Source organism: Larus michahellis, chromosome 21, assembly GCF_964199755.1.
Source record: "Larus michahellis chromosome 21, bLarMic1.1, whole genome shotgun sequence".
Classification (NCBI taxonomy): Eukaryota; Metazoa; Chordata; class Aves; order Charadriiformes; family Laridae; genus Larus; species Larus michahellis.
This window is the reverse complement of record NC_133916.1, coordinates 2,852,389-2,868,468: the sequence shown is the minus strand read 5'-3', so window position 1 is coordinate 2,868,468 and position 16,080 is coordinate 2,852,389. Positions and strand designations below refer to the sequence as shown.

At 50.6% G+C, this 16,080-nt stretch overlaps 1 protein-coding gene across 5 annotated transcripts in view; it reads left to right on the top strand.

The window, feature by feature from the left end:
- The window catches only part of BRPF3 (bromodomain and PHD finger containing 3), a 27,837-nt gene extending 11,757 nt beyond the window's left edge, over positions 1–16,080 (top strand). For 3 of the 5 annotated variants that reach the window (XM_074564327.1, XM_074564326.1, XM_074564328.1), the window contains exons 5-13: positions 60–188; positions 567–879; positions 1,959–2,225; positions 2,392–2,895; positions 5,270–5,366; positions 7,588–7,685; positions 9,579–9,676; positions 11,667–11,821; positions 15,296–16,080. In XM_074564327.1, coding sequence (XP_074420428.1) covers positions 60–188; positions 567–879; positions 1,959–2,225; positions 2,392–2,895; positions 5,270–5,366; positions 7,588–7,685; positions 9,579–9,676; positions 11,667–11,821; positions 15,296–15,479 — 1,845 coding nt within the window. In that variant the 3' untranslated portion in view covers positions 15,480–16,080. The remainder of the gene's footprint in view (positions 1–59; positions 189–566; positions 880–1,958; positions 2,226–2,391; positions 2,896–5,269; positions 5,367–7,587; positions 7,686–9,578; positions 9,677–11,666; positions 11,822–15,295) is intronic. The other 2 variants (XM_074564329.1, XM_074564330.1) reach the window with 1 other exon arrangement.

Sequence of the window (16,080 nt, the reverse complement as noted above, 5' to 3'; positions counted from 1 at the left end):
ACACCACTCACATCGCCTGTCCTCGACAACTGTGCTCATCGCTGTTTTCCCCTTCCCAGGTGAAGGTTCAGCAGGCTGCTATGGAGCTACAGCTGACCCCTTTCAATGTACTTCTGCGCACGACGCTGGACCTGCTGCAGGAGAAGGATGCTGCCCAGATCTTCGCAGAGCCTGTCAACCTGAACGAGGCAAGTCTCTTTCCTAGAGGCGTCTAACGGGTTGTAGATGAGGTATTGCTGGGCAGAAGCTCGTGTGCTGTCGTAACCCTGGAAGCACAAACCACCTTATCCCAAGCTGCTGGTGGACTAAAGAGTATCTCAAAGAGGACTCACAATGTGGGTATCCTTCCAGGCCGAAAAAGGGTATTGTTTTCTGGAAGCTTCATCACGTCTCAGACAAGTAACGTTTTGCAGAGCCAGGATGTGTCTGCCTTGACTGGCTGACACAGAAATGAACTGCTGGCACTGCCCCTTGCTGGTGGAAAGGGCGTTACGAGTGCTTATGATGGATGCGCTCTAGTTGGCTAGTAAATGGTTTTTGTAATTGTACAGGTTTTATATGTTTAGGTTCCAGATTACCTGGAATTCATTTCCAACCCAATGGATTTTTCCACCATGAGGCGGAAGCTGGAGTCCCACCTCTACCGAACATTGGATGAGTTTGAGGAAGACTTTAACCTTATAGTTACCAACTGCATGAGGTATAATGCTAAAGACACGATTTTCCACCGAGCAGCTGTCCGGCTCAGAGACCTCGGAGGAGCGATATTGCGTCATGCGCGGCGGCAGGCTGAAAACATTGGCTTTGACACTGATGTGGGGATTCACCTGCCCGAGTCACCCAAAACCAAGGACTTTTACCGCTTTTCTTGGGAGGATGGTGAGTATTTAGTAACCTTTTATTTTCAGGCAGATCATAACCGTGTTCTTTGTTCTGAGCATGTCACTCAGCCTGCATGAGAATCGTAGCCATCGTTCAGCATACAAGAATTTTTCTATCCGTCTGTTTATCTAAGCATTTATCCAACTCCTCCGTAGCCTCCAAGAGCAGGATTTCAGGTGAGCTGAGCACTCCGAGCTCAGGGCAGCTTAGCTCCAGCTCTCGTAGTGCGTGTCTGCCCCAGAAGAGCCTCGTGACTGCCCGTGCTCTTTGATTTGTGCCATGGCTGTAGTACAAACTTGGGATTTTAAAGAACGGTGCAAAGGTGGATCTAGGATTTTTTGCTCTGAGGAAGGCTCGTCCATTTCATTGTAAATTGGCAAGTTATAGAGCAAATGTGTTAGATGGAGCATGGAATGGGTGATGTGGGGTTAAGGTACTGGATCCCAAGCAGTCCTCCTAGCTGAGGCTTTCCATTCACAACAGGAATTCCCGTAGCTGTCTTGAGGTGCAGCTCCAAAGCGTTGGTTGAATAACTTGGCTAAACTTAGTACAGAATACTGCTGCCATCCAGCACGCAGAGCTCCCAGACTGCGCTCCGTTTTCTAAACGTTGCAGCCCTCTTGGATGCCAATGAAATGAAATTTGTATTGGTGTGCGGTAGCAGAGCCCTCGGCTGTCTGCCCTGCTCCTGCGGATGCCAGCCCTGCAGGAGAGCCAGAGGAATAGGGTGAACATTTTATGTTTTGGGCAATTCTGTTTGTGGTCTGTTCTTGTCATTTAACCTGGCAATGAAATAGGTTTCTGCCAAGGACCTGGGGTGCGAGCTGGGTGCAGACACGTGTCCTTTCACTGTTGCCTCTGGGACAGTAATGGCAATTGGAGAGTAGTGCAAGTTAAATCAGCTGCTTTTTACCCAAAGGAAGTCAGAGCTCCAAGGTTAACAATTCCTAAATCCCTGAACTAAAACAGTTGGTTCACGAATAGCGGCAGTGGGAATGAGGCATAGTAATGGTCCCAAATGCGTCTTCAAGAAGCCTTGCTCCTTCTCTTCACTGCTACACTCTCTTTTGATGCAGTGGATAACATCCTCCTCCCGGAGAACCGGGCTCACCTCTCCTTGGAGGCCCAGCTGAAGGAGCTGCTGGAGAAGCTGGACATGGTGAGCACCGTGCGGTCCAGCGGCGCCCGGACACGACGCGTCCGGCTCCTGAGACGGGAGATCAACTCCATTCGGCAGAAGCTGGCCCAGCAGCAGAACAAGACCATGCCCAACGGGGAGCCTGTGCCGCAGGAAGAGGGGCTGGATAAATCCTCAAGGGAAGGGGATGAGGAAGAGGATAAAGGTGAGAGGCTGCAGCAGGATTTTAGCTCCAGCTCACCTAGTGCATGTCAACAGTCAGCACCTGCTGCTTCTCCTGTCTGTGGCCCCGATGAAACATGGGAATTGCTGTTGGGAATTTTGGGAATACCTCTTTCTAAAATGTTCAAGCAGATTCTTTATTCCTTTAGGAGATGATGCCAAGCCCCCGCACCCTCCGACCTTGGAGCCCACAGGACCTGCACCCTCCCTCTCAGAGCTGGACTCTCTGCAGGACCCTCCAACGCTCAAACCCATCAGTGAAAGCAAATCCTTGAATGAGCTGCAGAAGAGGGTGATGTCGGACAGGGAGCTCTTCGACAAGAAGGCGCTGCAACGGGAGAGCCAAGCTTTCCAGCGCCTGCTCAGCGACAATGGCCTCAACGGACTGGCCTTGCCACCTGCAGACACCCCTGCCAGCCCCCCTTTCAGCGGCGTGGGCCGACGGACATCTGTCCTTTTTAAAAAAGCTAAGAATGGGGTGAAGCTGCAAAGAGGCCTGGACTGCTCCCTGGAGAACGGGGAGGACCACGGGCAGAGCGGGCAGCTTTCGCCCTCCCGCCCTGACAGGGAACGACAAGCTCGGAAGCGGCCGCAGAGCAGGACCTGCAGCGAAAGCGATGGAGAGAAGTCACCCAGGGAAGCCGGACAGAGAGGTAATTCCTTGGGATTTCTCTTCCTTCTGTACCCTTGGAAAGTGAGATGGAGCTGAGGGAGTGGGAGTCCTGGGATCGAGTAAAGACATCTACATCTAAACTACTCACCTGAAAATTGCTTTATGTTTGGAGGAGACATAGTCGCTGTAGCCAGAGGTGCCTGGTGAACGCTTCATCTCTTCGACACGTTTCTAAAATAGCACAGACAAGACACGTCCATAATGAGTTGTACCTCTGGAGTTTCTGGTAACTTCTTTCAGCTCTAGAAAACTCCATTTTAGACATATAAAGGTACCAAGATAAAGCCCAGGGAGGTCACAAGTAATTCTTCCCTTTACCAGTCAGCGGGGTTGCTGTAAGAGAGAGTTTGCCATTTTTTGCAGGGCAAGCCAACACGCTCAGCTGCTTGCGGAGCTGTTGAATGGCTTGGCTGGAGACTCCGGGGTCTCCAGTAAGGGCTGAGAAGTGTTGGTATTCCTGCCCTCGTGGAAGGGTTTGCATTGGCTCGGGCGCTCCTAGGAGTGAGAGTTTCCTGCTACAGAAATGGTGCAATCAGTTGTAAGCGTGCAGTGGACCAGTAACACAGCGCCTGTGTGAGATGAGATGTTAAACGTTGCTTTTACATCAGCTCTACCCTCAGTTCTGGGATTTAAATAAAATTAGTGGGAATACCGAGGAGGTTGCTTTTCAAATTAGGTCTACAAATGAGAATAAGCAGCTGAGGTGAAATTTGGAAAGGCACGAAGTGAAAAGGAACATCTGAGTGACGACAATGTGATTTCTTTTTAATTCTGTGTTAACGGCCATCATCGCGCAGTTCCCATCCGCAAGGCTGGACTTAGCCCATACCTCAAATACTATCTTAAAGTTATTTGGCTGTCAGAAGGTTGCTGGCAAACTGAGAGAGGGAGGAAAGCACTGGAACGTGGGAACTGATTTACCAGGACAGATGAAAGGAAACGCAAATGACTTCCCCAAAGAAAGGCAGGTAGTTGAGAGACTCGCCATCATCATCTGCCAGTAGTTAAAGCAGAGAGGAGTTGCCCACAATGGATACAGGTCAGAATGAGGGCTTGAAATTAAAAACATACAGGCAGGGTGCTGGAAAATCGCTGATAAGCAGGCAGTGACATTTCTCCTCTGCTGAAGCAGCACTGGTGGTTTTTTCCTATGATTTGCAGCGCTGCTTTTGTGATTCGGCTCCTTCCACTGTTTCAAACACAACGGATTTCTCCTAACGGGAGGGAGTGTCTGGTGTGCCGAATCTGTGTTACCACAGGAGCAGGTCGGCGTGGTCGGGATTGTCAGAACAAGGTGTTTCCCCGAAATGTGCTCCTTGTGGCCATTCCATATTTACAGCTGGAAACACAGTAGTGGCCTTGGTGTCAGTTTTCCCTTTGTATGGCTGATGGGCTTTTGATGAGCCCATGGGGAACCTGGGGGCGATGGGTCCCTGGGTGGGGGAAGGCCATGGTCGTCTGCCTTCCCCTGCCTGCTCTGGGCTTGGGGATGCTCTCGGGGGTCATTCCCTGTCCACCCCTGTCTGGCATTGGTCATGGATCTTGTCTAAGCTCGGGGATGATCCCAGCTCTCTGTGTAGGTATCCCTCAAGTGTGCAGAGCAGTAAACCTGGCAGGGAAGGGAAGATCTCCAGCACCGTGGGCGTCTGGGGCAAAGAAGTGCAGTATTCCATTTATGGCTACGGGGCAAAGAAGTGAAATATTCCACTTACAGCTATAGTGACATTTGCACTGGCTAGAGAGGAAGGTGGTGGGGAGCCGCCTTCTACCCAGGGGGAATTTGCTTCCTCAGTGTCTGCTCTGTCTGCTGGAAAATCTCATTTCCAGCTGTGGAAGCAATGAGTTTTTCCTAGAGCAGTTTTCTCTCAGCAAGGAACCTGTAACCGAATAAGCTGTGGTTTTATGTGCCTGCTCCCATGGGCAGGGACCAGCCCAGCAGCCGTAACCGGGGTGAGGTAGGGAGAAGTCCGTCGCAGTCAGCATGGAACCTCCATGTCCGTTCCAAACGACACTTGAAGCCAGATGAGCAAGTGGTTCATTTCCTGGCCTCTGGCCTTGCCCAGTGAGCCGGACACCGCGTGGAGCTCTCCTATACCATCCCCGGGCACTTCTCCAGCACTTGCTTCTTCAAAGACAGCCTTATTTTTCATGTGTCGGGGGTAGAAATAACTTTTATTAGTCACTTTTGGTTGCCGCTGAGTCTGGGGAGCTCTGCACAGGGAGTTCCTTCTCTGGTTGAAGTACTCGGCATCTTTGTGGCTGTGAGTCATGGGACACTGACCCTACCTGAGCCTTGGTAGCATCTCTGTGTCTTGCTGTTGCTCCTTTGGGCTGAGTCCCATTTGTTTCCTCAGCAGGAGTGACTAACGGCTTCGCCAAGCACGCAGAAAGCGGCTCTGACTCGGAGTGCAGCTCTAGCCTGGGCGGTGGGCTGGCGTTTGAAGCCTGCAGGTAAGTGCCCCGTGTAAAACCGTTCCCCAGAACACCTTCTGTGTCTGGATTAATCTGCCTGGTTTTATCATTCGACTTCTTTGTCGAAACCAGCCCAAACTGTTACTTATTTTGTGTGCTGACCCTGAGGACAAAAAGCTTCTCAGGTTCCACCCCGTCCTCTTAAGCAATGGGTCCCAAAGCAGCGCTTGATACCCAAAAGCAGATGGGTATCTGTTACCCTTCTGTTTCTTAATACATACACATCCTCTCGCTGATGCATACCTTCTTGCAATTCTTGAGAGCCAAAGCTAGTAAAACCTTGAACTCAAACGTCCATCCCAGCACAGCGGGTGAATCTGAACTTCTGTCTCCTACTGAATTGCTGCTTTCTTCCTCTTGGAGGTTTAAAAGCAGAACTGGGCACTTCAGACAGGACTGAGCAGACTTAGAGCAAAGGTGTCGTCTTTTGGTCAGATGCAGCGGGCACACATGGGTACCGTATCTATTTTCTGGTCTTACCTACCCACCCAGGCCTCCTGTCACTGACTGAAATCATTTCACAGCCCTTTCACTGCACGGTAAAACCTGTGTTTATGCCAGAATCACATTTGTGTGAGTGGCAGGCTGAGAACGTTTGACCTTGATGGCTAAGATCGTCCAGGACAGGCAGAATCAAGACTTCCTTAGTTGATATTCTTACTAATATTTTCAGTGCCTTCAACATGTCGCTGCCCTCTGCTTGTCTTTGATGACCCATCACTAGTGAAATACGTTCAGGCATTTTATGCTTCCTCCCGATGCAATGTGCTCGGTTAGTCCTGTAAGACCTCGAGCTTGCAGGGTCAGTCGGGCTCTTAAAATCATAAATCTCCCCATGCACACCCGCTCTCAGGACCGACGCTACGATTTAGAACTAGTAGCTGAGTAACACATTATTCTGCAGCAGGGTTGAATCCCAGGAGCGTTTTTTAAATGAAAACTTCGCTCTGCTATGCAGAGTGATCCTGAATGTTAGCTGTCAAAAGAGGTGTGTAATTTTGCGGTTGTAGCTAAGGTTTAGATTCGTGTTTCCATTATAAATCTGCTTGCAAAGGTTTTTGTGCCCATGACAAAGGGCAAGGCCCTGGGTTTGGAGGAGCAATTTAGGTGTGAGGGCTTTTCCCTGCGTCAGAGTGATCCCGCCTCCGCAGTCAGGTTCTGGGCAGCCTGAGGGAAACACGTAGTGCCCCAGTAAATTGTTTCCCTTAGGAATAAATGAGTTCCCTTAGAACATGCCGAGCCCCTTGGAGGCACAGGACCTCCAGCTCTTCTCTGAGATGGGACACCCACCCACTTCTCCCTGGGCTGTGTGCCCGGATCTTCAGCTCGGTCATTGCCTCGAGTCACGCCAAAACCCTTCATGGGCTGAGGATGCTTTCGGAACAGGAGCAGGAGCCAGAAACTCCCTTTCAAACCATGTCTTGGCCTCATGGGCCCCACCACATTTGCCTCCGTTTCCCCAGCTGGAAGCGAGGGAGACAAATCTGAATTCACAGGGGAGCGTGGGGACTTGTTAGTTGATGTTTGTATAGTTCTTTGAAGATGAAAAGTGCGATGCAAGTGCTTATTACAATAATTGCAAGCAATTCACGCAGCAAAAATTACATTAGAGCTGTGTGACACCCACAAAACAAGGAATTAAAAACAAGCTGGTGTCTCATGGATAACTTGTGCAATTATTCTATTTAGGAACGGCTCTGTTTACTGCTTTTGTCTCCACTCTTTTTGAGCACCAAATTTATTCAGAATGGGCTGGTTCTTAGAAAATTGTAAATAAATAACAAAAAGGAACGGATTACAATGAGTGAAAAAATATGATTGCTTGAGGTGGAGGTAGTCCCTTTTCTGAAATGTTTGTAGCGATGAGGTAAAAGGACGTTCAGGACATGGGCTGATAGAGTCCAGTTGCGTATATGCTCTCCAGCATGAAGTCTTTGCTGGGTTTCTTCCTTATCGCTTGGTTTCCATTAGGCCTTTTTCATTGCTCGTGGCAAAGCTGGGTGATGTCCAGTGTACTTGCACCACAAGGGACGCATTGATTGACATTTTGCTCAAGTATTCAGTCTTCTTGTCATGTCGAGGGTGCCGCAGCACAGTAATTTTGCATTCTAAACAGAGCTGAGGAATCCATTGACTTGGCTTTGTTTTCAAGGGCAATCCGTTTTCTCCTAATACCTGCTTTTCCATATCTTTCTAACAGTGGTTTGATGCCTCCCAAGCGAAGTCGAGGGAAGCCGGCTCTTTCCCGGGTGCCCTTCTTGGAAGGTGTGAACGGAGACTCCGATTACAGCAGCTCAGGTGAGCATGGCGGCGCAGCAGCCCCACTTTGGGGAGCACCCTGCTCCCGTCCCGCCACACTGCAGGGCTGACACCCATCTGAACCAGGGGGAGCAGGACACGGTGCACGCCAGGAACCAGTCCTGCATGGACTATCCATGCTGCTGACCCCCCCATGTGTTATTACCTGCTTTTTTACAAATTCACGTTATTGCATAAAAGATTTTTCTTGCTTTTGCTGCCTGCCTGTGCCCTCTGTTGCCCTCAGGTGGGTGCGTTCTGTAGGTCTGGTGTGTGTGACGTCCCTGGCACTGTCTTCTCCTGATTTTGGGACTACTTCTCTCTAATGACAATACAAACAGCAAATCATAATTATAAGAAGGGTCTCTCTGGAGATGACTTCCTAGCTGTTCCCTCTTGTATTGCCGTCGTTGCTTCCAAGCTCTTCGTAACAAAGTCGTCTTTGTCAGACTGTGCTATACATGAGTAAAATTGAGTAACGCTCCTCTAATACTACCCAAGGCACTACACCAGTCTTCACATAACCAGATTCTTGTCTTCCTTACGGTGTGTCAGTGATAGAGTCATTGCAGGTTTATGCTGAAATCAGAATTCAGCTTTGAGTCCCTGGAACGCCTGTTCCCTTCTGCACAGCTCCCGTGTGCTGGCTCCCTGGGAACCGTTATTATCCCAGCCCCCGCGCGCTCAGCAATCTGCTTCGGGGATAAGCTCGCAGAGCAGGGCTGGGACCGGGAGAATTAGAATCAGTGGGACAATTCTGTGGTTTCGAAAGTCATTTCATTAATGGAAGAATACATCTGTGGAGAAGCAGATCAGATCCCTCTTGGCAGGGCGCTCGTTTGGGTTGTACGCAGCCTTTTCTAGATTCAGTCTGACTTCTGGTAAAGCGTTTGAGCATTCCCGGCCCGAGCGCAAGCACTACTTGCTGTAAAATCCACGTTAATGAAGATGATTACTCCGTTTCCAGGGGCAGAAGCTGGCAGATGAGTTATTCATGTCTTGAAAGGATCTTTTGCAATACTTCTGACTTCATGTTGAAGAAATTGATGGCTAATAGACTTCTGTCAACTAGAACCAGGCATTTCCTGCAGGGATCAAATAGCCCCAAAGTCTACGGCACCGGAGGAGTCTAGATATTTGTATTTAGGAGGAATAAAAAGGAGCTCTCTGAACAGTGGTCCAGATTAATCTCAGATACAGCTTCATCAGTTGCACTGAGGATGGATTTGGCTTGGTGGAGCCTAATGGACCAAATTCATCTCTTGTATACCCATTTGATTTCAGTGATAGAGCAGCTGTTCACCCCAGAACTGAATGGGATGAATATTTCCATATTAAAGAGTTCATCTGAAGCTGCATGCATGCATAGACTTAGACCCGTGATTTAGGAGATTGTGGCTTTATTTTAATGCCGAACACGGCTGTGCTGAGAGAGCACACAGGAGGCTGGGCATTCGCTGTGGCCCGGCTAGATCTCATTGCACATTAAATTTTATCGTAAACTTATTACAGATGAGGTGTGTGTCTTATCTCCTCTGGATTGGATACCCAACGCAGATACGTACAAACAATAAGTGGCTTTCGATTTTGTTCTAGATCTTGATTAAATGGCCTGGAATTATGCATTTGTGCACCCAGTAATGATTAAATGTGTGTTCCTGTGTGACGAATAACTGTATAATAGGTTTGCTATGAAAAAAAGGTGAAATTCCAGCTTTCTGCTTGCTGAGGAAGCAAATAGGTTAAAAAAAGTAAAACAAATATTGGCAGTATGTTTTCAGTACGGCGGTAGTTCGTCTGTGTCTGGGTTAGATGATGCTGTGGTTTCTCGTGTTACCGTAACCCCCTTGCAAAGACTCGCCCTCCAAAGCCGTGTCTCCTTCTGTCCCTTAGGCAGGACTCTCCTGATGTCCCTTGAGAGTCAGGCTGAGCTGGAGCCCCTGGAGCTCGTGTGGGCCAAGTGCCGTGGCTATCCCTCCTACCCTGCCTTGGTAAGTACCCCCTTGCTCTCACCGTCCGTACCCGCGGCGCAGGTAGCCCGGAACACAGCGCTGATGTGCACTGTAACCAGACAGAAAAGGAAAACTTCCCAAAATCATCCAATGTGTCCTTTTTAATATTATTTTTTTTTTCCAACCCCTTTGCACGGTTAATTTTCCCTGCGCTCATTGTTTCGGAGCATTGCAGAGGATTCATAAAACATTGTTCTCTTGGGGCCAGGGATAGGAGGAGATCTTTCCTCTCCTCTCCCGTTCACTCTGCGGGTATGGGGAAAGTAATCGGTACCGTTGGCATGAGAAGACCTAAATTTTACAAAGGCAGGCACCAGGTTCCACTGGTGTCTAACTGCCTCCACATTTTCCTCTATAGTGAGTACAACTCCATACGTAGGTGCCCAACTGGCCTTGTGATGTATATATCCTCTTGCAATAACCATATGTTTGATTTAAATATGAGAATATCCGCATGTGTTTGCACCCAGTCCTTTGAGCGCTATTTCCTTAAGATTTATCCGTCTTTGGATATTTGACTATTAATGTGACATCCTTAAACCTGGCTTCAGTGAGCACCACAGTCGGTTCCAAAGCAAGACATGACACGCAGTCACTGCTGGGAAGCGCCAGTACCGCTGCGGGCTTTTAAGTGCTTGTTAAGTTATCAACAGAGATTGCTGAAGTAAAACTATAAACCAGAGCATGAGGTCGGCTGACTGTGTTTTGTTATTTCTGCCGCTTTTAAATATATTCCTTGAGACGTGGCTCTTCCTGCCGTCTCTGCTCCGTGTAATTTCTGCATGGCTGCAGCCATCCCCTCGAGTGCCTTCGTGGTTGGGATCGCCAAGAGAGACGGCGCTCGTGACTGCTGAGGAGCTGTAGGGGGTGAAACCAATGTGGTCAGCGTGGAGATTACACGGATCCCTACATCCAGGCAGCAGAGCTGTGAAACCAGCCGTAAGCTGACCCAGCGTGTCTGCCCGGCCGTGGCTGAGCGCACTTCTGATGCCATCAAAAAGGGCAGATTGGGCTAAAAGAGTGACCCTCGGCCGTGCTCTGACTAAGTGGGAGCCCAGAGGGGAGATCTGCTAGCCGTGTTGGCCAGCCAAAGCATTTTTAGATCTTTGTGTGGCTACAGCCAAAGTTAAACTGTGCTTTAGCGTGGCCTTAAATGGTGAGATTGTCCCCAAAAAAGACGGTTTTTTATAGCATTCTTTTGCCGTAGTGAAGTGTCTTAATAAATTCCTCCAGCTGGCCAACGTCGAAGCCAAACTGCGTTTTCAAGCCCTTAGGAGTCAAGGTCAGGAGTCAAAGAGGACTAGACCGAGCGTTACATCCACCCTGTGCTGTTTCGTTCTCCTGTGATCCCGTAGCACGAATGTTGGACGCTGACATTTCTGCTCGATACAGGGAGAATTGATGCATCCGTTGTTACTTCTCTCCAAAATGACCATAGTCTGCGTTCCCCGAACCTGATAAAGCTGGCACTGCCTGGCCCCTCTCCAAACACTGGGCCCGATTCTGCTCTAATAGCAGCATAAATCTGAGCGGCGCCGCTGAAGGCAACGGAATCGCGGCAGAGCGGAGCTGTTGGGAAATCGCGTTGTGCCTGCTGAGGACAGCGGTGGTGTTACATGCCTTGTACAAGTTAGGAGTGAGGGAAGGAAATCCTTTGCTGAACACAAAAATACCGAGTTTGTAGTAAATTACCAATTCGTGTGAACGCATCTACATCCACGCAGAGCCACCTATTGATATCCTTTCCTTTTTTTACGATTGGGTGCTCGGCCTTTGGACTGAATGGACTGAAAGCTTCAAGGGTAGGAAAATTGCTTAAAAATTGCCGCTGAGACGGAGCTAGCAATTTTTTTTACCCATCCCAATTGTCCAGCTCGGGTAGACTGAAAGAACAGGAAAAAAAAAATAACGCATTCTCTGCAGTACTTGAAGGATTCTGTGCTTAAATATCCTTTCCCTGTGCCACTAGATAATCGACCCCAAGATGCCGCGCGAGGGTTTGCTGCACAATGGGGTCCCCATCCCCGTCCCACCCATGGACGTGTTGAAGCTGGGGGAGCAGAGGCAGACAGAGGCAGGAGAAAAGCTCTTCCTTGTCCTTTTCTTTGACAACAAGAGAACCTGGTGAGTGTGTGCGGACGGACAGACGGGGATCTGCGGTGAGGGCGATGGCGGAGAGGGGAGATTTAACGTGCTCTTTGGGGAGCATGCAGGAATTATGGTGATTATCTTACGTGCAAATTGGAGAATTTAAATATTGCAGCAGCCAAGAAGAGTCTAACTGAGGAAGCCAGCCTGCTTTTCCCTGGCCCAAAAGCGTGACATCTGAGCGTTCCACTTCCACGGTGGGGTCACCCTTCCACCCACTTCCACCCCTTCGCCCAGGGGTCACATCACCACAAAAATACCGAGGCACGCGAAGAGCTAATTTAGTCGTCAAAATCTGCAGCAAATTAGCGAAAGCGTTTGACTTTAAAACACCAGCAGACTGAGCAGCCAGTTCCGCTGCTGCGCGGAAGATTTGCCAAAAATCTCCAGGGTAACGTTTTCGGAAAGCTGGGTTTATTCCATATTTAGACTTGCCTGATTTTTCAGAGGGGCCGAATCCCCGCAGTTTTCAAATCAAGGTATTTGTTTCAGACGGAAGATGTAGGTGTGAGCACCAGGTTCAGGGCAAGTGAAATATCTCAAGGCCTTTTACTGTTCTGTCTTGGACAGACTGAATCTGCTGATTTTAGCATCAGTGGCTGACCACGCTCACGTGGTAACAGCAACCCAGGCAGATACAATAAGCCACAAACCAGTGAAGTGCCTCAAAAACGAGCAATAAGGCTTTGAAATCCATGCGTGAAACAGTGGGAAACTTAGAAAATCGGAACGTTATGCTGGGAGAGGTGAGTTGCCGTAACGAGGCAGGCGGCCGCACGCTGAACCCGCCGGATTATTTAACCAGCAAACGCCGCGTGGGAACACGAACCAAGGAAATAAATTGTCACACAGGACGGAATCCCCGTGCGCGGCTGGGATCGCAGCTCCGGGGAGTTTATGCTGCGGACAAAGAGGATGCTGGGCTGTTGGGGTGCACATGGAGGAGGGAATGGGCTTGCCTCTTCTGCTGCCGCCTCTGTAAAATAAGGTATCGAGTTTAAAAAGGAGCCTCGCGGTGCTTTGAGAGTCCGTCTCCTCCTTGTTCTCCCTGGAAGGGGGTTGAGTGAGGATGCGGCCAGGCAGCCCTGGCAGAGGCAGCGTCTCCCGTGCGAGCAGGGAAGGGCGAGGGGCTGGAGGAGGAGGTGAGCGTTGCCCAGAGGCCGGGTCGCGGCTGGAGGGAAGGTGCACCACGGGGAGAGAGCAGAGCCAAAGACAGCAGGGGGAAGCAGCAAGGGAGAGTGGTTCCCCCTACATTTTGGGGCCGCTGCAGTGTTTTATGCAGTTCAAAGAGGCGGAGGCAAGGTGCAGCACAGGCGAAGGAAAAGCCTGTGCCGTCTTCTGGGGAAGCTGAGGAGGGGATCGCGTTTGCATCACTCGGTGATTATTTTTATGTCCTCTGGGGAAAAGAGGTGCCAAGAGACACACTCCTGAGGTTTTTTTGTTAGTACACTGCATTGTTTCACTGTCTCTGATTACCAGAACCGCTTGATGCAGGGCACGTTCTTCAAAGAGGTACTAATGACTTTCAGCTGAAAAATCGATGGCAGCGCCACGCTTCCTGCTGCTGTAATCATCAGTTTTGAAAAATCTAAATCCAAACTTGTAATTGAAACTACCTTCCCAATAAAAATCAGCATTTCCTCGGCTTTGCCCTGCTCTTGTTGAAAACAAGCTCCGGTAGATGTTTATACGTTTAAGTGGCCACTTAGATCCTTGTTTGCAGTTTGTGGGAAGCTAAGGCCCCTCAGGAAAGTCCCAAAAACCCCTCTTAGTGCCAGATCCAGCTTCTGCTGACTTCAGTGATGCTGCGGAAGGGTCACAAAGACTGACGCTGGTCCCTTGTCTTGGTGGTGAAGACAAGCTGAGCTGCCGGGGGTTGCCCGTGTGCTAGCAGTGGCCGAGATTTAACTCCTGGGGGCTGGGCTTCGTTAGGAAAGGTGGCTAGCGTGTTTCTGAGTGCGCTAGTTAACCTGGGCTAATGACTGCACAGCAAAAACTTGCTATAGAAAAGGCACTTGCAATTTAGGTCATCAGTTGGTTGGGGTCAACTTGGGCTTGGGACGTGTCTACTGGAAGCTGCCTGTTTCGGGATGATACTCAGATAGTTGTAGGCACCCAAACGCTCGTGCTTACAGCCTCTTGGAACAAGGCAGAGCTTTCTCGGGGATAAAAACTTACTTTCCACCATGGAAGTCCCTGTGTTTGCTGCTCTGTGGAACGCAGGAGTTTCCAAGTTTCCCCTGGAGCTCGGAGGAGTGTTGAAAGCCTTGAGTAGGGACTCCAAGGAGAGAAAAATCTGTGCTCGTGCAGGAAGGCATTTTGGCCACAGGTCGTTCTTCCGTGTCAAATGCATTTAAACGTTTTTAGCATCATTGGAAGGTCCCGCACCTGGGTCATGGCAATCCCAGGCACAAATCCAGGCTGGGCGGAGAATGGCTGGAGAGCAGCCCCGAAGAGAAGGACTTGGGGGCGTTGGTGGAGGAGAAGCTCAACATGAGCTGGCAACGTGCACTTACAGCCCAGAAACCCCCCGCAGCCTGGGCTGCATCAAAAGAAGCGTGGGCAGCAGGTCCAGGGAGGTGATTCTGCCCCACTGCTCCGCTCTGGGGAGACCCCACCTGGAGCACTGCGTCCAGCTCTGGAGTCCTCACCACAACAAGGACATGGAGCTGTTGGAGCGGGGCCGGAGGAGGCCCCGGAGCTGCTGGGAGGGCTGGAGCCCCTCTGCTGTGGGGACAGGCTGAGAGAGCTGGGGGGGTTCAGCCTGGAGAAGAGAAGGCTCCGGGGAGACCTTCTAGTCCCTAAAGGGAGCTACAGGAAGGATGGGGAGGGACTCTGGATCAGGGAGTGTAATGATAGGACACGGGGTAACGGCCTCAAACTGCAAGAGGGGAGATTGAGATGGGATCTGAGGAAGGAATTCTTGGCTGTGAGGGTGGTGGGACCCTGGCCCAGGTTGCCCAGAGAAGCTGTGGCTGCCCCATCCCTGGAGGGGTTCAAGGCCAGGTTGGACGGGGCTTGGAGCAACCTGGGCTGGTGGGGGGTGTCCCTGCCCAGGGCAGGGGCTTGGAACTAGATGATCTTTAAGGTCCCTCCAACCCGAACCATTCTGTGATCATTGTGGGGTGTTAATTATATAAACAAATAGATGACACGAGTGTAGCTGCTCCTGGGGAGGAGATGACAATCGGTGACTAATCGCTGCTGAGAGACGTGGGGAAAGCTTGAGGAGCTGGAGTGCTTGGCCACGTCTTGGAAACTCTTGGGACAAACTCCTTGGCCTGTGGCAGCCACTATAAGAGCCAGGGACGTGGGAGCGGTCAGCCTCCTGCAGGGGAACGTAGCGTAGCGTTGCGAGGGCAAGAGGCCTCCAGGTATTTGCTCTTCTTTCCCTGTTTCCCCACTCGATGCCCTCAGTGACGGGGTTTTGCGCTCTCCTTTCTCTCGCAGGCAGTGGCTTCCGCGTGACAAAGTCTATCCCCTCGGCGTGGACGACACAGTGGACAAGTTAAAGATGATGGAAGGCCGAAAAACCAGCATCCGCAAGTCTGTGCAGGTGGCCTACGACCGAGCCATGATTCACATGAGCCGCGTGCGGGGAGATCATCCCTTCGTTACGTCCAGTTACCTGTAAGGGCTCGGGGTGGCGGCTCCTCCTTTGCTTCCAGACCCGGCATTCGCCGCCTCGACGGAGCGGCCCGTCCTCGTGCGCTGACCAGCCGGGGGACGCCGAGCCCAGCGGCTGTCAGCGCTCCTCCGAAGTACCCTGAAATGTGCCAAAAAAAAAAAGAGCCTGTCCGGCTTCTTCCTGAATGTGTCTCGCCGAAGAGCTGGCAGGAGGTGAAATGTACAGTCCGCAGGGCCAGGAGCGGGGAGGTAGCTGGGAAAAGCTGCCGGGAGCCCAGGTGAGCTGATGCGGCGAGCAGAGGGCGGCACGCGGATGTTGAGACCTCGCGCACCCTCCCTCGCCCCTGCCTGTCCCCTGCCACGGCTGGGGGGGCGCGTTTTGAAGTCGTCAGCCAGCCCCGAGTGATTCCCGGGAACCTGTCGCCGCTGTAACCGAACCAGGATCCTTTAGGGAAATCCCAACTGGACTTTCTTGTGCCAAATTTACCCTAACCGTCATTGGCCTTTTTTTTTTGTTTTTTTTTTTTTTTTTTTTTTAAATGACGTTATTGATTGTCGCATCGCATTAAAAGGAGAAAAAAAAAAAAAAAAAAGAAGAAAAAATCGTA